The following is a 22,569-nucleotide window of genomic DNA, read 5'->3' as shown; positions in this document are numbered from 1 at the left end:
CCCACCAAAGAAACAACAACAAAAAAGGAAATAGAGATTTCCTGGAAATAGGTGTCTCTGCATGTATGTGGTTGGAGCCAAGATTGTAACTGAGGTCATACACAATGGGCAAAATAAGAAGAGGAAGGGGCCCATAACTCAGACAGTTGTAATTGTTCCAAAAGTGATTTTCCTTTGCATTATCAAGAACAAGAGAATTGAAAACAAACAAACAAACAAACAAAAAAAAAACAAGGGAATTGGGCAATTACGGTGGAATGTGAGATTAGGATCTTGGTATATGTAGTTTAGTTTTCTTTCTCTGCCTTCCATGCTCTATGCTGCCCCACAGTTATCTTTCAAAAGCACTGATCTTGTGATGCTTTCCCTTTGTTTTCAAATTTCACATAATTCCCCCTTTATACAGAATAAAATTCCAACTCTTCAGCATGGTATTCAAGGTCCTTTATGATCTAGTCTCAACCTGCATTTCCAGAGCCAGCTGCCCCTGCCTCCACCACTAATTTCTTGTGCCAGCCACTGCAGGCTTGGCCTTTGCTGGACAAATCATATACCCTTGTGCCTCTACACTTCCCTTTCTGCCCACAACATCCTGCCTCAGTTCTCCCTCTTTGGCTTCTAATTTATAGTTAGCTTGACAGAGGTCATTCCTATATGAGCACACAAATCTGGTAGTGTTTCTACACCATAGCACTGTTTATTCCGGTAATCACCATTATGTTTGACTTGCAATGAAGAAAGCAGAAAGATGTTTTTCTTATAAGTAGAAACTATGTTTCAATGGAAGCCCACTCAATCCTGAAGGTCAAATTAACGATTTTCTTTTCTGTATTTTCAGAGAGATAGTTTATAGTTCTAGGATAGCATTTACTGTTATTTTCATTGTTCTACAATTAGCTATTAAAGAGTCTGCTTCCTCTATTTGATTTTTAATCCCTAGGCAGCACAGACACTGTTCTCACATCTGAAGCTCCTAAACACTAGGTCTTCACACCTGGTAGGTTTTTACCAAGTATTTCTTAGACTAAAGTAGAAAGTCTCAAATAGAAGTTTCTAAAACCCCACAAGTAATAAATTCAGAAATTTCATGTGCCTCAGTTGATTCTAATAATCAGCATTCAGCTAAATTTCAGCAAAGGAAGAAGAAAGGTCTCATTTTCTAATTCAAGATAATTTTAAATTATAAACTGGTATAGTTTTAACCTCTGGTTCAATACTCAGGGATGCCAAATAGTACTCCTTGAAGATTACTTTCATTATTATGAAAAGTAAATCAATGAGATCAACACAATTAATTAAACATTATGCTCTAGGAAAGTTAAAAAAAAAGAGAGAGAGAGAAATTTACCAGTTTAGGTTCTGAGTAGGTCCCAAGACCGATGATAGGAATGCTGTTTCCATCACTTAGGGGTATGCGGTGATTTGCAGCACTGAGGTACATCCTGGAGGGAGTTTGGGTTTCAAGTTTTTAGGAGAGATTCTGGATGCCTCTAGAGAAGTCTTTTAGAAAAGATGTTCTAGGGCCTAGTTAATTAAAGAAAGGAGAGCCAGAGGGAGGAGAAGTGGGAGGGAAGAGAGATTAGCAGATGTATTTCTCAATCTGGTTTTTTTTAGGTTGTTTTGAAAATCCTGAGCTTGTCCTTTGAACTTTATCAGAGGCATGTAAATAACATAGCCCATTGAGAGTTGATTCTTCTCTACAAAGAAAAGAGGGAAAACAAAACAAAAAAAGAAGTAAAAAAAAAAAAGTCTAGTTGGTTTCTACCAGTGAGGATGCTTTCATTGCCAAATAACAGGCCGGTCTCAAATTCTCTTAAATTATAAAGGACATTTATTGGTTCATATTTTTGAAAGCTTCAATTTTAGGGCTAGCTTCAGGTGAGACTACAACAGTTTCCCAGGATTTGCCTTTTTTCCCATTATCCCCCCCCCCCCCCCCCCCATGAATGAGCCTGGGGATTCTGATGCAGCAGGACTAGGAAGAGGTTTAGGATTTTATTACCTAGTTAAGTTTGGGAAACACTGGGCCAAAGAAATAAGTAATATGGCCAGGAACCAGTTTCTCATCCTCCAGTCCATGTCTCTGTTTCCTTCCCCCTCAGCCGACTTCCCCCTTATTGTTAAAAGATGATGACTGGCCCATGGAGTGATGTGATTCCAGATACAGACTCTAGAAAAAAGAGATTTTTATTTACCTCATTGGTCACACAGCAACCTAGGCATGGTTTTTTTGGTCTGCACTGCCAATCATGATGGTCAATGGAAATAAAAGATTAATCACCTGCAGATAATTAGAAGCCATTTCTAAGTTTAGAGTTAGGGTTAATCTTATCTGGGCAGAATTTGGAGATATGTTAAGGAAAAGGAAAGAAGTAACAAGTAGAGAAACAACTAACCAATGTTTATTATGCCCTTTCTCCAAAGGATTGTGCTGTGTGTAAAATGTGAGCTTTGGACTCTGTGACCTCAAAGATAACCGTGTTCAGGATGGTGAGAATGTGCTGAAGTTTGCCTATAATTCACTTGCTCTCTGGGACCATCATTCTTGCTTACAGATACATAAGCAGCCGGGGGATATAACGAATTCAAGTAGGTTGGGGAGCATGGAACATGGGCCATAGTGGTCTTCAACATTGCAAATTGATCCAACAAATACTTATTGTACACCTTTGTGTGCTAAGATGCTGGCTAGTATATGTTTCTCTATTTTTATTACTTTTGACTTTTTTGATGTGTAGCTAAATGAACTTCTTGGATATTTAGATTTATGATTTTCATCCAATTTGGGAAGTTTGGGGTATTATTTCTTCAAATATTCTTTTGGTTTCTTCCTCTCCTCTCCTGGGACTCTTGTTTTATATATGTTGGTGTATCAATGGTGTCTCTCATAGGTGTCTTGAGTTTGGTTTGTTTGTTTGTTTATTTATTTATTCATTTATTTATTTTCATTCTTTTCTTGAACTGGATGATCTCAATGGATCGATCTTCAAGTTCCTGGATTCTTCTGCAGGCTCAAATCTACAGTTGAAACCCTCCAGTTATTTTTTCATTTCAATGATTATATTTTTAATCTCCAGAATTTCTGTGTGATTCATTTTTATAATTTCTATCTCTTTAGTAATGTTCTGTATCTGGTGAGATGGTGTTTTCCTGGTTCCTTTAGTTCTTTCCCTGTGACTCTATTTAGCTCTTTGAGCATATTTAAGAGAGTTGATTTCATGTCTTTGTCTAGTAAGTCCAATGCCCTGGTGTCCTCATGGACATTCATAATTTCCTTTTTTCCTCCCTGTGAATGAGCCATATTTTCTTGTTTCTTTGCACATTCTGTAATTTTTTGATTGAAAACTGGAGATTTTGAATATTACAGTGTGACTGTTCTAGAAATCAGATATTTCCTCTTCCTTGGGGTTTGTTTCTGCTACTTGTGAGTTGTTATTGTTTGCTTTTTTTACTGACTTCTCTAAACTCTTTTTGGCAAGTCTATACTGTTTGTCATGTGAAAGCTGTGTTTGGCTATCTTAGTGATCATGGTCACTTGGTGTTTTGACAGTTTCCTTTAATGCTTGCCTCAAAAAACCCTACAGATTCTCTTAGTGTTGCAGATTGGCTCCTTTGGGGGCACCACTTTACTTTCCCACACTGCTTACCATGTTGCCTTAGTCTTTGCTTCCAGCTTGCATAGAGCCTGAAGGCCAGTCAGAGATGAAAGCTGAGGGTGTTCTCAGGCCTTTCTGACCTTTTTCACCAGCCCTGAGAATATGTGTGGCTTTCATGATTAAAGTGTCCCCACCCCCACCGTCACATATCCCCTTTCCCAATTTTTTCTTTCTCAGGCTTTTCAGTCTTTTGGCTGTTCAAACTAACTTCAGGCTGCCAGAGCCAAACTTTCTATCTTTTTTCTTCAAGTTTATTTATTTAAATACTCTCTACGCCCAACACGGGGCTTGAACTCATGACCAAGATCAAGATCCGCATGCTCCACTGACTGAGCCAGCCAGGTACCCCTACATTTTCTGTCTTTAAGTACACAGAGCAAAAGCCTCCTAGGCAGCTGCCTTTGTCCCATAGGAATGCTTGAGTTAGGCAAAATAAAAGCAAGCCCTTTCGTGTTCCTTCACGGTGCCACCAGACAGGCTGGGACCTACAATGATGATTCTTTGAGAGTAACATCTCCATTGGTTCCTATGGCCCTAGCATCCTGTACCAGGAGTATGGGCTTAGTCCTCATGGCTGCCACAGATCAGGCTTATGGGGGATGGCCAGCAGGTCATTGGAACCACCACAGCCCTCTCTCTTAATGCAAAGCAGCAGCTTCTTTCTTCACTATGCTTATTCCTGGTTGTTTTAGACTCTTGACTATACTCCAAAGTTCTGCAAAAAATGAGGCTGACAGCTTTACCAACTCATTAGTTGTGTGTGTGTGTGTTTTTTTTTTAATAAAAGGACAGAGCCCTAGAGCTCCCTACTCTGCTACTTTCCTCTTTTCCTTTTTAAAAAAGATTTATTTATTTAAGAAGTGGGGGAGGGGCAGGGAGAGAGATAAAATCTTAAGCAGACTCCACTCCCAGCATGGAGTCCAACAGGAGGCTCCATCTCATGACCTTGAGATCACCACCTGAGTTGAAACCAAGAATTGGACACTTAGCCCACTCTACCTCCCAGGTGCCCCTTCTCATTTTTAAAAAATATGTTTAATTTCTGTTTTGAGATTGGATTACTTACTACTGACATCTATTCAGGTTCACTAACTCTTTCCTCTGTCTTCTTTCCTCCATTCTGCTACTGAGACCATCCAATGAGTTCTTTTTTCTTAGACTTTATTTTTTAGGGAAGTTTTAGATTCACAGCAAATTTGAATAGTAAGTACAGAGGGTTCCCATCTGCTGCCCTCACACATGCTCTGATTTCTCCCACTACCAATATCCCCCACCAGAGTGGTACATTTATTACAACTGAGGTAGTTGTTTGACATATTACTATCCACCAAACTCCATAGTTTACTTTAGGATTCACTGTTAACATTGTACATCTATGGATTTTGAAAGATGTATAATGTCAGGTATCTACCATACTAGTATCATACAGAATAGTTTGATTGCCCTAAAAATCCTCTGTGTTCTGCTTTATTCATCCCTCTCTCCTTCCTAATCTCTGGCAGCCACGGATCTTATTACTGTCTCCAAAGTGTTTTTTCAGAATGCCATACAGATCTCCAAATTGGCTTCTTTCACTTAGTAATATGCACATAGGCTTGCTCCATGTCTTTTCATGGCTTGGTAGCTTGTTTGCTTTTAGTGGTCAATTACATTCTATTGTCTGGATGTACCACAGTTCTCTCTGTCTGCCACTCTCTTGCTCACTTTCTGATTGGTGGGAGGGATACTGAGAGACTCCAGTGGTACATGAGTTCTGCTGTCTCTTTCCACATCTGCCTGCTACTATTTATTTTTCAGATTCCTGAAATAACTTTCACATATATATTTCACATTTTGTCACTGTATTCAGTGGGAGAGCCATCTTACCTGGAACTAGAACCCTCATATATTTCTCAAAATAATTTTTTTAAAAGATTTTATTTATTTATTCATGACACACAGAGAGAGGCAGAGACATAGGCAGAGGCAGAAGCAGGCTCCCCGCAGGGAGCTCCATGTGAGGCTTGATCCTGGAATCCCAGGATCACACCCTGAGCTGAAAGCAGATGCTCAACCATTGAGCCATCCATGTGTCCCCTTAAAATAATTTTTAATTTATTACACATCTTGATTAAATTGAGGTGAATTTAAATATTGGATTGTTTTTTGAGTGTGTGTGAGAAATGGCTGAAATTACTTTATATATTGATATTGTCAAAATAAATTGACAACCTATTTTTATTCAATAAAAGAATTGCTTGTAGATTATTACTCTCTTTTCTGCTCTAAATTCACAAATGATTTTAATGATAATGGAGATTATTTTTTGAGTATCTACTATGTCTCTTACATGTAATTTCTCATTTAATTTTCACAACAAATTTATGTGGTTTTGGAGCTGTGTAGCATCCTCCCAAAGCTCATGTTCACCCCAAATCTCAGCATGTGACCTTCTTTGGAAATGGGGTCATTGAAGATGTCATTAGTTAAAATGAGGCCAGCATGGATTAGGGTGGACTCTAATCCAGTGACTGATGACTTGAGAAAACAGAGATATGGATACATAAGGAAGAGTCTTTTGTGATGACAGAGGTAGAGATTGGAGCAATGTATCTACAAACTGAAGAATGCCAAGTATAGCTCTCACATAAGATAGGAAGAGGCAAAGAAACATTCTTTGCCAGAGCCTTCAGAAGGAGTATGGCCCTACTGATACCTTGATTATGGACATAGAGCTTCCAGAGCTGTGAGAGAATAACTTTTTTTTTTGTTTTAAGCAACTCAGTTTGTGGTAATTTGTTATTACAGCCTATGAAAATGAACACAGTGAGTAATATACTATTATAGAGAGGGCGTTGAGGTCAAGAGAAGTTACTTACCAAAAATTGCACGATCACTGGCAGGATCATTAGTCTGTCTGACCACAGAGTCATTTTAACTACTCCCCTCTAGTACCTTTAATGGAACTCTAGCAGAGTTGACATCAATGAGCCACAAAAACTATTTTTAAGGAATTTATGCAAGTGACTAACTCAAACAAGTCATAATTACATGAGAATAAATCGAGACCTCCATATATAATGTGCTCACAATGCCAACTAGATACTATTCTCTCTGTAGATCTGATAATAGAAAAATCCTTACTTTTGACTGTATCAGAGATAAAGGTTGATTTCATCTGTTTCCTGGATAGCTGTTAATGATAATTATAACAACCAGCAAAAATGTATCAGGTATATCCTACGTCAGGTACTTTACTTGGCCCCATTTCATCAATCACTTGGTGGTGCTAACCAGTCAAGGACCAGTAGGAACATACTATTAACAAATGGAGTTAGATTTATTTATTTATTTATTTATTTATTTATTTATTTATTTATTTATTTTTATTTATTTATGATAGTCACAGAGCGAGAGAGAGAGAGAGAGAGAGAGAGAGAGGCAGAGACACAGGCAGAGGGAGAAGCAGGCTCCATGCACCAGGAGCCCAACGTGGGATTCGATCCTGGGTCTCCAGGATCGCGCCCTGGGCCAAAGGCAGGCGCCAAACCGCTGCACCACCCAGGGATCCCTGGAGTTAGTTTTATAAGCTCCCTGCAGCAAGAAGACTTGCAGTCTGTGGGGAAGCATTGGATGCCTTGTTAAGAGAAAGAGAGAGACGGCATATGGTAGAAATTATGCTTACATTAGGTGATTTGGGGGGAAGGTTTGAGGATGCAGGTGTGTGTGTGTACACTTCATAAAGTAGGAACAATACTATGATTGGAGTATTACAATAACTTTTACCTAGGAGATAGAAGGAACAGAGTGTGATTACAGTTGCCATTAGAGAAAAAGTAGCAGTCCTCCTGTTAGCTGAAGATGGAATAGTTAGTCATTTTTGAGGTGGCATAGTGTCTCCACTCAGACATAATTATGGAGTAGACTTAGTTCTTATCCCATCATGGTCACAAAGAGTCCTCTGGATTCTGATATTCTTTGAAATTATTTATGGTTAACAGGGGAACACTATAGTTTACTAGCAGAAACTAGGCCAGCTACTAGGTAATGGGTCCAAAGGTCGCTTTTTTCCTTTCTAATCCCCATATTTGGCCAAGGACAGACAAATCAGGCCATGGGATACTAGTCTTTGACAAGATTTTTCCCATTGTCTGGATTATTCTGGTTAGATTATTTGGGGGATATTGCATCTAAGTCAGATAAAAGCTAGTCCTTTCTTTTTTTAAAAAATTTTTATTTATTTATGATAGTCACAGAGAGAGAGAGAGAGAGAGAGAGAGAGAGGCAGAGACATAGGCAGAGGGAGAAGCAGGCTCCAGGCACCGGGAGCCCGACGTGGGATTCGATCCCGGGTCTCCAGGATCGCGCCCTGGGCCAAAGGCAGGCGCCAAACTGCTGCGCCACCCAGGGATCCCAAGTTAGTCCTTTCTGATCCTTCTCTTGTAGAATGAATTGTTCAATCATCTGATGTGAAAGTGGCTGTACAGTAGCAGAATGCAATGAGCCACCAAAATATAGGCAATTACCAGAAAAAAATATTGTTAGTTTTGTAAAAATCTGTTCACTAAGAGGACTGGATAACTAACCCCAGGTGTCAAACATGTGCTTAAACAACCAGCTGGGTCTATTCTAGTATTTATGTATTTGCACCAAGGTGTGTTCTCTTAGTTAAGAAGAATGCAAAGGCTATGTGATTGTCCATGAATACTCTGGCTGATATATGTAGCTGGTAAAATGGGCCTCTAGAGGTAATATCCACACAAGAAATGGTACTTTAGGGGGGCACAGACTCTATGGAGAGTCCTAACAGGAGTGTACTAATCATTGGATCCTACAGGCAGACATATTTTCTAAGTGAAGTAAAACAATTCCTGCTGCAAATCAGGAGACAGTAACTCTGAAGACAGCAAACCGACCATTGCAATGGCAGGTGGTTCCTACTCTTCAATAAACTGACTTTAGTTGGCAGGACTTAACCATCTCACAAGAAGCATTTTGTTGATGTGGAGGCAAAATCTAATTTTTAAAATAAATTTATTTTTTATTGGTGTTCAATTTGTCAACATACAGAATAACACCCAGTGCTCATCCCGTCAAGTGCCCACCTCAGTGCCCGCCACCCAGTCACCCCCACCACCCACCCACCTCCCCTTCCACCACCCCTAGTTCGTTCCCCAGAGTTAGGAGTCTTTCATGTTCTGTCTCCCTTTCTGATATTTCCCACTTAGCAAAATCTAATTTTTACAAGGTTGAAGATTGGGATTCATAACATGAGAGAAATTTTAGTACTGGAAGAAATCTGTACAAGGAAATCTATCTTGAAGATACTTAAAAAAAAATATTAATTTTTTTCAGCGGGTCAGGTGGGGGTGTTAATCCACCAGATTTTAGCAGTGACTATGTCTGAGAAAAATGCACAAGAATGTTTGTCTCTCCTTAATTGACATATAATGACTGTCCTGTAAAATTCTTATGACTAATCTAAACATAATTACTAAGATCAAGTAAATTAAATAGATGTAAGTGAAATTTTAAAAATTTAGGTGAACTTTTAAAAGTCTTCCGAAATCTTTTTGGTAACTTAAAACCTTAGAGTTTTGCTAAGTTAAATAATGACATTTCAGTAAAGACTTAGGTCATTTTCTAAACAGGACAAAAATACTACAACATTAAGTACTAAACATACATTTATCTACTTTTGGTTTATTATTACAGAGAAACTAAAGATATTTGGATGTGTTAGTCTACGTTGGAAAATTTAAAAAGGCAATGCTTCTAGAAATTATAAAATTTATTCATAAATTTGCAATGCTAAAGAATAATGATATAAAGACAGTTATAGATAGATCACAATTGCTTCTTAGTTTTCACTAGAGACTAAGGTTTCTAAGGATTAAAGATTCTAATTAATATATGTAATCAAAGCTACTAGAAATAATAAGGGAAACATCTCTGTATGCCAGGAAAGTGGGTGTGTTTTTAGGAAGGGAAGTTATGAGAAATGGAGATAACTTTTATTTTGTTGAAAATATTGTCCTAAAGTGAGGCTGGTTGTTTATTTTATTTTTTTATTTTTTATTTTTTATTTTTTTGAGGCTGGTTGTTTAAATAGGAAAAACATAGGATAAAATTGTAATGTAAAAAAGAGAAAGTTGGGGGTGCCAGGGTGTCTCAGATGGTTAAGACTCTGCCTTCAACTCAGGTCATGATCTTTGGGTCCTGAGATTGAGCCCTGCATGGGGCTTCTGGCTCAGCATGGAGTCTCCTCCTTTCTCTCTCTTTTTCTCCCTCTGCTTCTCCCCCAGACTTGTGCCCTTTCTCTCTCTCAAATGAATAAATAAGATCTTAAGAAAAAAGTTGTAGGAGGAGTTGTGGAAAAGGAAAGAAATTTTATATGTTATCAAACTGGCTAAGATTAAAATAAATTGATTGAAAAATGAGTTTTAATATAAAAACTATACTGATCCAACTAGTTTGGTTTTTTTCTCTATTAAAACAAATTTTCTTAGATAATAGATCTACTCTTAGATAATAGATCTGTTCTTAACAAAAAATTATAAACAGAGTTTCTTTACTGTCAGTGTAATCTGTCTAAGAAAGATTCTGCATTTTTGTCTTTATTACATTTTGACTACTCAGAAAACTAAATCTTTATTCAAAAAGAGCTAAGGATTGGGGTGCCTGGGTAGCTTAGCTGGGCATCTGACTCTTGATCTTAGCTCAGGTCTTTTTATTTTTTTTATTTTTTTTATTTTTGATAGTCACAGAGAGAGAGAGAGAGGCAGAGACACAGGCAGAGGGAGAAGCAGGCTCCATGCACCGGGAGCCCGACGTGGGATTCGATCCTGGGTCTCCAGGATCGCGCCCTGGGCCAAAGGCAGGCGCCAAACCGCTGCGCCACCCAGGGATCCCTTAGCTCAGGTCTTAATCTCAGGGTTGGGTTAGAGTCCCACATTGGGTTCCATGCTGGATATGAAGCCTACTTTAAGAAAAAGCTAAGGTTTTTGCAGGTGTGATCTTCTATAATTGTCCTTAAAACCTTGTCACTTAGGTTAATAGATAATTAAGTATTCTTTTAATTTTTTGTGATCTTATTTTTTTGGGGGGGGGGGTAGTAAAACAGTCTTACTTTAATCAAGTTCCAGCAAGAGGGCACACTGCTTTGGAAAGCATTGGTCTCAGCAGAAAACACAAGGGTATGTGTAAAAGAATGTTTCTAGAAAATACCAAAGGCACCAAACAGAACCTTAACTTTGCCTTCCAATTCCCCTCGATGCCACTGCTTACCCTGGATGGGGAGGCTACTTCGTCCAGCTGTCTTTAGGAATGTCATAGTGCTTCGTAAGGGTGTCCAAGTGTCTGTTGAAGTCCTCTACTCTCTGCTTGTGGGTTTTGGATGCTTTCTTTAGGATCCTTTCCATTTGCTGTTTCTCCTGCATCTTCTCGAAGGCCGCCTGGGCCAGGGTTCGCTTGTCCAGCCGTGCCGCTTCTCCTCCTTGTGCTTTTTGCTTGTTCCCATCGCTTCCAGGAGTTTAGCCTTGTCCTTGTCCTTCTTTTTCTTCTTCTGCTTGGTCACACCGAGCTCTGCGACACCTTTTAGTTTTAGGAGCCCCTTCTGAACCTGCTCGTAGGCCGCCTTGATGCCGCTTGCTTTTCCTTGTGATCTTATTTTAACCAAATATCCAGACCTTCTATATTTATGACAAACTTCCCCAAATTGATTTCAAAATGAAGTCTTTTTTACCTGGGATATTTTAAAGGATTGGTTAAATTAATCAGGCTTATTTGATATATAAATTACATGGGAGGCATTGTCAAATAAGTAAAATTTTGCCTTCTTTATATTGTCTTTGCAATATAAAGATGCATGGCACATGTGGATGAAGTTCAAATTCTGCTTCTGTAAAAAATGGCCCATTGTTGCCAGACTTTTGCCATCCTGATGTCCTTGTAACTTGGCAACAGTCTGCTCCTGAATAAGAAGTTAAGATGGATAAACAGTGGCTGTAAAGTGAAGAACAGCTGGGGTGATGAGAAACCCAGGATAGCCACTTGGGTCTTTGTGGCTGACTGACAAACCCCATTTTTCAGTTTTTGCATTCCTTCACCTGCAAGATGACTCAGACTATAAATAAACATTGATGGGGAGACTTTTATAATATTGCAGGAACAGTCTACCAGCAGTCTGAGCTGTCAGGTCATAATCTTGGAATTCTGTATTCTATAATTCTGGAAAAGCTATTTTTGTTCCCACAAGCCTCAGACCTCCTTCTTCTGAACCCTTTGAACCCCTTGCAGCTGGACTTCAACTATCTCTTAGTCTGTGTGTGTGTGTGTTTAAAGATTTTATTTATTCATTTGAGAGAGAGAGAGGGAGAGAGAGAGAGAGAGAGGCAGAGAGAGAATACCTAAGCAGGGCCGTAGGGGCAGAGGGAGAAGGAGAAGCAGACTCATTGCTGAGCAGGGAGCCCAGGACCCTGAGATCATGACCTGAGCCAAAGGCAGATGCTTAACTGACTGAACCACCCAGAGACCCCCTCTTAGTGTGCATTATCGTGACGTTCTTGTTACGGTTTGTATGTTTTCTGGATGGGTTGAAGCTTTCCCCTGCTGATGTCCTTTCCATGGTTTAGAGAATGTGTTTCTCACCTGGGATACAGTTTCCATAATCTCCAGTCATGGATGCTCATTCCCACTTTACTGGACAAATCATACAAATCATAACAAAACCTTGCAAACCCCTTGGAGTTCTCTCAGCTACAATCTTCTGTATACAGGAAGAGAAGTAGGGGACATTGAGGTAGACTGCATCTGCTCAAGATGATACATCATGACTTCACACTTTAACTAAACATGAAAGCCTTTCTTCTTGCTTTCCTTTACTCTGGCATTGGCCTGCAAAGATAACACCCTCATCTTTATCTCCCAGGTCATTCCTAAGCAGTGGTGACCTCTGGAATTTAGAACAACCTTTTATTTCAGGCTAGTAGAAAAAAAAATCTAATTTTGCCCCTAACTTTCAAAAGCAAAATAAGAGATCTCATTGGTAAACTTCCTTCCCTGAATTTACACTGTCAGGTTAGAAAGATCTAGCAGGAGGTTTTCATGATTCAGGACTTGCTCCTTTGGCAAGTCCCTACTTCCTTGGTTAGGTATAAATGTAATTGAGGTTATGTCATCTTCTCCTTATTTCTTGAAATTATTGTGGAATCTGTCGCTAAACAATAGCAGCCAACAAAGACCCTTAGACTCTCTGGCCAAAGTTGTGCTTGGTAATTAGATAGTCCCTGATTATCTTCTAGCTGAGAAGAGGGAGTATTCATCTGCCCTACACTTGACAATAGAAAATGGCACTTCAATTGATGTAGCTCAAACCCTCTTTCCCTAAAAGGTCTACTTGTCACTCAAATGTAGTCTTAGGCTTAAAGATAGATGAGGATATAAGACTCCCCACTTTGAGGGACATGATAGACCCAGAGCAAGTACTAATCACTCTGGCAATGTAATGGAACCGAAACCAAAAGATTGATCATTGATGCTTTCTTGTCAAGAAAGATCTAGATCGAAGGGAGAAAATGTAAAAGGAGATATCACAATGGAACAAGCAAATTTGGTTACAAGAGTCTCTTTTAAAATAGAGTCAGGTGACCATAAGGGAGGAGGAGCTTATGCATGGCCTTATCAGAAGAACCACGAACTATTTGCCAACTGCAAGCCCTCAGCCTGGACTTAACTCCTTCCTCACCATGATACCTGAATTGTTCCCATGCTTCGATTGCAAGGAGCCAACACAATTTGAAAAATTTCAATCTATTCATGTATCACCTCAACTGACCCAATTAACCTAGTTTTAATTCCTCTTTTGTATAATGACCGAGAACTACTCTTATCACCTATCACTTTTATAACCCTGCCCTTTCTTTGTCTTCCTAGTCACAAAATTTAGGTTTCTACCTGAATTCATGTTTTCCGAATTGCAATTCTATTTGCCCAAATAAAATTGTCTGCTTTAATTTTTCGTTCTTACTTGGTTGACAACATTTTGCTCAAGATTTTATGAGAGACTCCTAGAAAAATAAGATGGTGATGGCAGTATAGTGTTTAAAACTTTCCCAAAGCCCTCAGACTGGAGAGAGAGCAACTAGGAGAGAAAAAGAAAAAAGACAACAGACACCTTCAGTAAAATTGGTGACAATGGAAACTCCATGAAACCTAGAACACCAGTGGGTGGGGCTTTATGCCCTAAAAAAAGTAGGATTCTGTGTAACTCAGATTTAGTCTATACAGAAGTTGTATATGAAACAGTCAGAGAAGTTCTGATAGCTAAAGAATGTCCCCAGAAATTCTCCCAAAACTCTTGAGTCATCAAAGAGAGCACCTACATCTGAGTGGAAGCCTCAGAAAGCAAATCTGAAAATAATCACTGTAACTGACAAATGGAGCATCTAATATGTGGGTAAACATAAAAAGCCCATGAGCTTTATCCCAGCCCTCCCTAAGGGCTGCAGGAAAATCAGCAAGTCTTGTAGTGTAATTCTTTAAAGACCTCAGCAATATCCAGGAAAAATTCACTGCAATAAAAACAGAAACATATTTTGAGGAAAAGACTGCTGGGAGTAGAGTAAAAGACTGAGAACAAGGGAGAAAAGTGCTCCAGCTGCTGGCAGAATGGACCAAGAGAAAGCAGATCTCAAAATCATGGACATAGCTTCATGGGGAGGCCATACTTTTGGATTTTAATTTATTCATGAGAGACACACACACAGAGAGGCAGAGACATAGGCAGAGGGAGAAGCAGGCTCCATGCAAGGAGCCTGATGTGTGACTCGATCCTGGGTCTCCAGGATCAGGGTCTGGGCTGAAGTTGGCGCTAAACTACTGAGCCACGCAGGCTGCCCCATACTTTTGGATTCTTGATGGTAACAACAGCGGCCTCCCCCAGTAGTGAGGATAGGAAAACTACTCTGGTTTACTCCCATCCTCTACAAAAATACTAAATACAGAATCCTTCTAAGACAAAAAATACAAGAAAACACATCTTACTTAAATATGCACGACAGAAAAGGGTTGCAATCAAACCACATAGAGAGATGTTGAAAGGAAAACATGATGAAAATGAAAGTGCCTAATATCAAAATACACAAAAAAATCACACCAGAAAAAAAATGTGATCATTCAACATTTGAAAACTGCAAACTAATATTATAAAACATGCTAGAAATTACATATTTCTTACCCTGTTATTTATATATATTTATATATATTTTTACCCTAAACATATTATATATGTTTAGTATACTCACAACAAAAATGCATTTTTTTCCTGTAGCTGGACAAATTGATTATAAAAACCATATAGAAAAATATCTGACTAGCTAAGAAAACCACTTCAAGAACAGAAATGAGGGGAGCTAGTCTTAGAAGGTTAAAAAAAAGTGAATGACTTACAAATTTAGAAGAAAACTCTCCTATATCCAAACTCTAATCTGAATGTTCAGGTTAACAGAAATTAAAATGGCCCTTAAACATGTTAAAAGTTATTCAACCTCTCTCATAATAAGGGAAATGAAAATTAAAACTAAACTGGGACATTATTTTTCACATTTTAGACTGTAAAAAAATCTGTCCTATTGGAGATACGAGGAAGCAGAGATTTTCAAGCTTTGATGATGGCAATGCAAGATGGTAAACCCCTGTAGAGGGAAATTTGGCACTACCTAGTGAAATCAAATATGCACTTAACTCATTGATCCAGAAATCCCTGTTCCAGGAATCTATCCATAGTTAAATTGGCATTGCAAAAGCATAAGATTATGTGTTCACTGTATAAGTTATTCATATTTGCAAAATACTAGGAAAAATCCAAAAGAACCGCTTGACAAAGACTATCTTGCCGGCCCCAGAGCTGAGTCTTCGGTAGTCTGTTCCATAGTTTATGAAGCCAGCTGCTTCTGGTTGATGGTTAGACCATGACTTGTGTGGACACGAGCCTACTGCCATACTTAATTTGCCAATAAATGTGATCTCTGGACAGAGGTATTGTTGTTTGGTAAATAACTGCAATAGATAAAGTCTTCTGTAAATCTTCATTTTCCAGGAGAAGTGTTGTGAGCAAGGAAGGCAAACTTGTGTCATAAATGTCCATTTCTTTTTTCTTTTTTTTTTAAGATTTTATTTATTTACTCATGAGAGGCACAGAGAGAGAGAGGCAGAGACATGGGAAGAGGGAGGAACAGGCGTCCCATAAATGTCCATTTCATGGTCAGTCTTGATATCTGGAAGTATGAGTCTTCCTTATTTGTTCTTCTTTTCCAAGATGGTTTTGTCTATTCAATGTCCCTTGTGATTCCAAACAACTGGTGTCCAGTTGTATCATTTGTTGCAAAGATTTTCCTTTGGCCACTGATTTGCCTTTGCTCCTTTGTCAAGGATCAGCTGACCCTGTCTGTGCAAGTGTTATTTCTGGGCTATCGATTCTGTCCTACTGATCTGTTGTTTCATCAATATCACACCATTTAGTTACCCATAGGTTAATTAATTACCTATAGATTTTTTTATATGTAGCACTCTTTTCATTTGTGGGTTATGTAGTTGGGACCAAAGGATTTTTATTCTCGTTTGCAAGCTTGGACTTTATTAACTATAGCTCAGGAAAGAATTGAGCATCAGAATAAACCTGGATTAACTCTACCTTAGATTTTTATAACATATAGGTAGTTTAGATAAATCAGATAAAAGTTGTATTGTGAATTAATAAGATTTTATAAACACTTGGAAATATGCAGATTAAGTGGCTAAAACTTTTTTCAATTGACAGATTGATTTTTAGAGCATTTTTATGTTTACAGAAAAATGAGCATAAAGTACAGATTTCCCATGTACCCCCTTAAGCTTCTGTCCTGGTGTTCCCAATGCATTTGTTTTAACTGCTCCAATATTGATACATTATTATTAACTAAGTCCATCATTTATGTGAAGGTTCACTGTGAGTTGTATATTCTATAGATTTTGACAAATGCATGATGATATGTATCCACCAATGCAGTATCCCACAGATTACTTCAATGCCCAAAAATCCTCTATGCTCCAACTCTATTCATTCCTTCTTCAATGCTCTGTGCAAACTCCCGGTAACCACTGATCTTTCACCGACTTTTTACTATTACTGGTTTTCCCATTTCCAAAATTCTATATTGTTGGAATCATATATAGTCCAATTGACTTCTTTAGCAATGTGCTTATTTTTTCGCGGCTTGATGACTCATTTCTCTTTCAGTCATTGGATAATATGCCACTATATACCACTTTGTTTATCCATTCCCTTATTGAACATCTTGGTTGTTTCTGAGTTTTAGTGATTAAGATAACGCTATTATAAACATTCATGTGCAGGATTTTGTGTGGCTATAAGCCTTGTCAGCATGTAGTATTGGTGTTTTGCATGTTAGTCATTCTAACGTGTAATGTTATCTCATTGGTCTGTTAATGTGAAACTCCCTAAGGACGTTGGGCATCTTTGTGCATGTTTATGTGCCATCTGTGTACTTTCTTTGATAAGGTGTCTGTTCAGATATTTTGCTCAGTTTTAAATTGCGTTAGTTTATTGATGAATTTGAGTTCTTTGTATTATTTTAGATTGGATACCAGTTCTTTATCAGATATGCATTGTGCAAAAATTTTCTCCCAGTCTGTGGTTTGTCTTTTCTTTCTCTTAACTGTGTCTCTTTCTTGCAGCAGAAGTTTTTAAATTTTCATGAAGTCCCCCTTAATCCATTTTTTCATTCATGGGTCGTACTTTTGGTGTTGTTTGAAAAAACTCGTCACCAAACCCAGGGCCATCTAAGCTTTCCCTTATGCCGTAACCTAGAAATCTTATAGTTGTGCAGTTACATTTAGGTCTATGACCCATTTTGAGTTCATTTTTGTGAATGGCATAAGACCTGTGTTTATATTTATTTATACATAGCTGTCCAGTTCCAGCACCATTTGTTGACAAAAGTATCCTTTATTGATTGCCTTTGTTCCTTATCAAAGGTCAGAGATTAGTTCCGTTGATCTATTTGTTTATTCTTTTGTGATTATCTATGATCTCACCATCATGATTACTGTCACTTTAGAATAACTTTTGAAGTCAGGTAGTATCAATCTTCTGACTTTGCTTTTCTTCAATATTATGTTGGCTATTCTGGGTCTTTTGCTTAGCATATAAACTTTATAATTAGTTTGTTCATATCCACAACATAACTTGCTGGGATTTTAATTAGGATTGTGTTGAATCTACAGATCAAGTTGGGAAGAATTGATATCTTGATAATTTTGAGTTTTCCTGTCTATGTACATGGAATACTCTTTATTTATATCTTTGACTTCATTCATCAGTTTTGTAATTTTCCTTATATAGATCTTGTACATATTATTCTTGTATATATGTATATTTAAATATTTCAATTTTATGTGCTAATGTAAATATTACTGTTTTAAAAATCAAATTCCAAGTGTTCATTGCTGGTATATAGGAAAGCATTTGACTTCTGTGTCTTAACATTCTGTCCTACAACCTTGTCATAATTGCTTATTAGTTCTTGGATGCTTTTATTTGATTCTTTGGGATTTTCTACATAGTTATGTCATTTGCAAACAAAGTTTCCTTCACAATTGTATATCTATTATTTCCTTTTCCTGTTCTTATTGTATGACCAAGGAGTTCCAGTAAGATGTTGAATAGGAGTCATAAAAGACATTCTTGCCTGATTCTGGATTGAATTAGGGAAGCCTCTAGTTGATTACCATTAAGTGTTTGTTAGCTGTAGGCTTTTGAAGAGGAGCTTCCTCTACTCCTACTTTGCTGAGGGTTTTTACCATTAATGGGTGTCATAAATGCTTTCTCTGTATCTATATTATACTTTTTCCTCTCTGGCCTGTTTATGTGATAAATTACATTAATTGATTTTTGAATTTTGAACAAGTCTCACATACCTGGAATAAATTCCACTTGGTCATTTTATATAATTTCTTACACATCATTGAATTCAAACTGTTAATATTTTTGCATTAAAATTTGTGAGATATATTGATCTGTATTTTTCCTTTCCTTTATTTTTTAATAGATTTTATTTATTTATTCATGAGAGACACAGAGAGAGAGGCAGAGACATAGGCAGAGGGAGAAGTAGGCTCCATGCAAGAAGCCTAATGAGGACCTCAATCCCAGGACCCTGGGATCACAATCTGAGCCAAAGGCAGTCGCTCAACTGCTGAGCCCCCCCAGGCATCCCTGTATTTTTTCTTTCTTGTAATGGCTTTGCTTTTGGTATTACGGTAATGCTGATCTTATAGAATATATTAGGAAGTATTTGTTCTGCTTCTATCTTCTGTAAGAGATTGTAGAGAATCGGTAAAATTTCTTCAATAAATGTTTGGTAGAATTCACAACTGAAATCATGTAGGTCTAGTGTACCTACTCCAATGGCATCAGCAGTGATGGTCCCTCTTCTGAGATTGGCAATTTGTGTCTTCTCTCTTTTTTGTCTGAGTAAACCAGGCTAGGGGTTTATCACTTTCACTGACTTTAAAGAATCAGCATTTGGTTTCATTGTTTTTCTCTACTGATTTCCTTGTCTTCAATTTCATTGATTTCTGCTGTAATTTTTATTATTTCTTTTATTCTATTGATTTTGAATTTAGTTTCCTCTTCTTAAAATGTATTTATTCTATTATTATTATTAGTTAATATAATCTCCACTCCCCAACATGAGCCTCAAACTCATGACCCCAAGATCAAGAGCTGCATCCTCCACCAACTGTGCCACCCAGGTGTCCCAAATCTAATTTGTTCCTTATTCTCTAGTTTCCTAAAGTGGAAGCTTAGATTATTGATTTCAGGTCATTCTTCTTTTCTAACATTTGTGTTCAATGCTATAAATTTCCCTTGAAACACTGCTTTTGCTACATCTCACAAGTTTCAATAAGCTGTATTTTCCTTTTTATTTACTTTGAAGTATCTAAAAATTTCTCTAAGATTTCTTTGATTTCCTCCTTTATCGAATATTAGTTGACTATAAAGCTCAGGGTCCACTTGTGGGTTCTCTATTCTGTTCCATTGATCTATGTGTCTGTTTTTGTGCCAGTACCGCACTGTCTTGATGACCACAGCTTTGTAGTACAACCTGAAATCTGGCATTGTGATGCCCCCAGATATGGTTTTCTTTTTTAAAATTCCCCTGGCAATTCGGGGTCTTTTCTGATTCCACACAAATCTCAAAATAATTTGTTCTAACTCACTGAAGAAAGTCCATGGTATTTTGATAGGGATTGCATTAAACGTGTAAATTGCCCTGGGTAACATTGATATTTTCACAATATTAATTCTGCCAATCCATGAGGAAAGACTATCCATTGGAAGAAAGACAGTGTCTTCAATAAATGGTGCTGAGAAAATTGGACATCCACATGCAGAAGAATGAAACTAGACCACTCTCTTGCACCATACACAAAGATAAACTCAAAATGGATGAAAGATCTAAATGTGAGACAAGAGTCCATCAAAATCCTAGAGGAGAACACAGGCAACACCCTTTTTGAACTCAGCCACAGTAACTTCTTGCAAGATACATCCACGAAGGCAAAAGAAACAAAAGCAAAAATGAACTATTGGGACTTCATCAAGATAAGAAGCTTTCGCACAGCAAAGGATACAGTCAACAAAACTAAAAGACAACCTACAGAATGGGAGAAGATATTTGCAAAGGACATATCAGATAAAGGGCTAGTTTCCAAGATCTATAAAGAACTTATTAAACTCAACACCAAAGAAACAAACAATCCAATCATGAAATTGGCAAAAGACATGAAGAGAAATCTCACAGAGGAAGACATAGACATGGCCAACATGCACATGAGAAAATGCTCTGCGTCACTTGCCATCAGGGAAATACAAATCAAAACCACAATGAGATACCACCTCACACCAGTGAGAATGGGGAACATTAACAAGGCAGGAAACCACAAATGGAGAGGATGCAGAGAAAAGGGAACCCTCTTACACTGTTGGTGGGAATGTGAACTGGTGCAGCCACTCTGGAAAACTGTGTGGAGGTTCCTCAAAGAGTTAAAAATAGACCTGCCCTACGGCCCAGCAATTGCACTGTTGGGGATTTACCCCAAAGATACAGATGCAATGAAATGCCAGGACACCTGCACCCCGATGTTTCTAGCAGCAATGTCCACAATAGCCAAACTGTGGAAGGAGACTCGGTGTCCATCGAAAGATGAATGGATAAGGAAGATGTGGTTTTTGTATACAATGGAATATTCCTCAGCCATTAGAAACGACAAATACCCACCATTTGCTTCAACATGGATGGAACTGGAGGGTATTATGCTGAGTGAAGTAAGTCAATCAGAGAAGGACAAATATTATATGTTCTCACTCACTTGGGGAATATAAATAATAGTGAAAGGGAATAGAGGGGAAGGGAGAAGAAATGTGTGGGAAATATCAGAAAGGGAGACAGAACATAAAGACTCCTAACTCTGGGAAACGAACTAGGGGTGGTGGAAGGGGAGGAGGGTGGGGGGGTGGGGGTGAATGGGTAATGGGGACTGAGGGGGACACTTGATGGGATGAGCACTGGGTGTTGTTCTGTATGTTGGTAAATTGAACACCAATAAAAATAAATTTATTTAAAAAAAAGGAAGAAAAAAAATAAAAAAAGATTTCTTTGATTTATGTGTTATTTAGAAATGTATTGTTTATTTATTTATTTATTTATTTAGAAATGTATTGTTTAATCTCCAAATACTTGAGAGGTTTTCCAGCTATCTTTCTGTTATTAGTTTCTAGTTTAATTCCATTGTGGTCAGAGAGCATACTTTGTGTAATTTCTATTCATTTAAGATTGTTAAGGTATGTTTTATGGCCCAGAGTGTGATTTTTTTTTTTTTTTTAGATTTTAGTTATTTATTTGAGAGAGAGAGTGTGAGTGCACAAAAGAGAGAGTATGAGCAGAGAGAGGGGCAGAGGGGGAGAGAGAAGTAAATTCACTACTGGGCAGGGAGCCCAACACAGAACTCAATCCCAGGACCCTAGAATCCTGACCTGAGCTGAAGGCAGATGCTTAATCAACTGAGCCACCCAGGTGCCCCTAGAATGTGATTTCTCTGGGTGAATATTCCATGTGAGCTTGTAAAGTATGTGTACTCTTTTATTTTTAGCTTACATAGTCTATAGACATTAATTAGATCCAGGTGTTTGACGGTGCTGTTCAGATTAATTATATCCTTACTGATTTTCTATCTTCTCCATCTGTTCACTTCTGATAAAGGGATGTTGAAGTCTCCAAATATAATAGTGGATTCATCTATTTCTCCTTGCAGCTCTATCAGCTTTTACATCATGTATTTTGTGGCTTTTTTGGTTAAAAACTTTAGTCTAACTGTTGTTAGGTACACACATATCAGGAATTAAGTTTTCTTAAAGAATTGACCCTTCTACCGTTATAAAATGCTTTCTTTGCTCTGAAGTCCACTTTGTCTGATATAGAATATTTGTGAGAGTATATACATATTAGAAAAAAAAATCCAGAAACAACCAAATGCCATTGACAGAAGGATAAATGATTTGTAGTGTATTTACACAATGGAACAGTACACCTAAATGAAAATGAGTGAGGGATTCCTGGGTGGCGCAGCGGTTTAGCGCCTGCCTTTGGCCCAGGGCGCGATCCTGGAGACCCGGGATCGAATCCCACATCGGGCTCCCGGTGCATGTAGCCTGCTTCTCCCTCTGCCTGTGTCTCTGCCTCTCTATCATAAATAAATAAAAATTAAAAAAAAAAAAAAGAAAATGAGTGAATAACAGCTACACAAAACACTTGCACAAACCTCATAATAGAATATTGACTGACCAAAACAGTCCTAAAAAACAACAAATAGG

The 22,569-nt window shown here is 38.0% G+C and overlaps 1 protein-coding gene and 1 pseudogene across 2 annotated transcripts in view; both read right to left on the bottom strand.

Annotated features, from left to right (window-relative positions):
* Positions 1-22,569, bottom strand: part of AKR1D1 (aldo-keto reductase family 1 member D1) — a 133,622-nt gene that overhangs the window by 47,604 nt on the left and 63,449 nt on the right. The window contains 1 exon segment of the mRNA XM_077850069.1: positions 1,349-1,524. Coding sequence (XP_077706195.1) covers positions 1,349-1,441 — 93 coding nt within the window. The 5' untranslated portion in view covers positions 1,442-1,524.
* LOC144284188 (protein FAM32A pseudogene) lies at positions 2,007-11,352 on the bottom strand (annotated as a pseudogene). The gene is made up of 2 exons (XR_013352538.1): positions 10,923-11,352; positions 2,007-2,170 (listed from the first exon to the last, which is right to left on the bottom strand). The product of XR_013352538.1 is annotated as a protein FAM32A pseudogene (transcript).

The sequence above is a fragment of the Canis aureus genome, chromosome 15, assembly GCF_053574225.1.
Source record: "Canis aureus isolate CA01 chromosome 15, VMU_Caureus_v.1.0, whole genome shotgun sequence".
NCBI classification, from domain to species: Eukaryota; Metazoa; Chordata; class Mammalia; order Carnivora; family Canidae; genus Canis; species Canis aureus.
The sequence above is the reverse complement of the archived record's forward strand: the minus strand, read 5'-3'. Positions and strand labels throughout refer to the sequence as shown.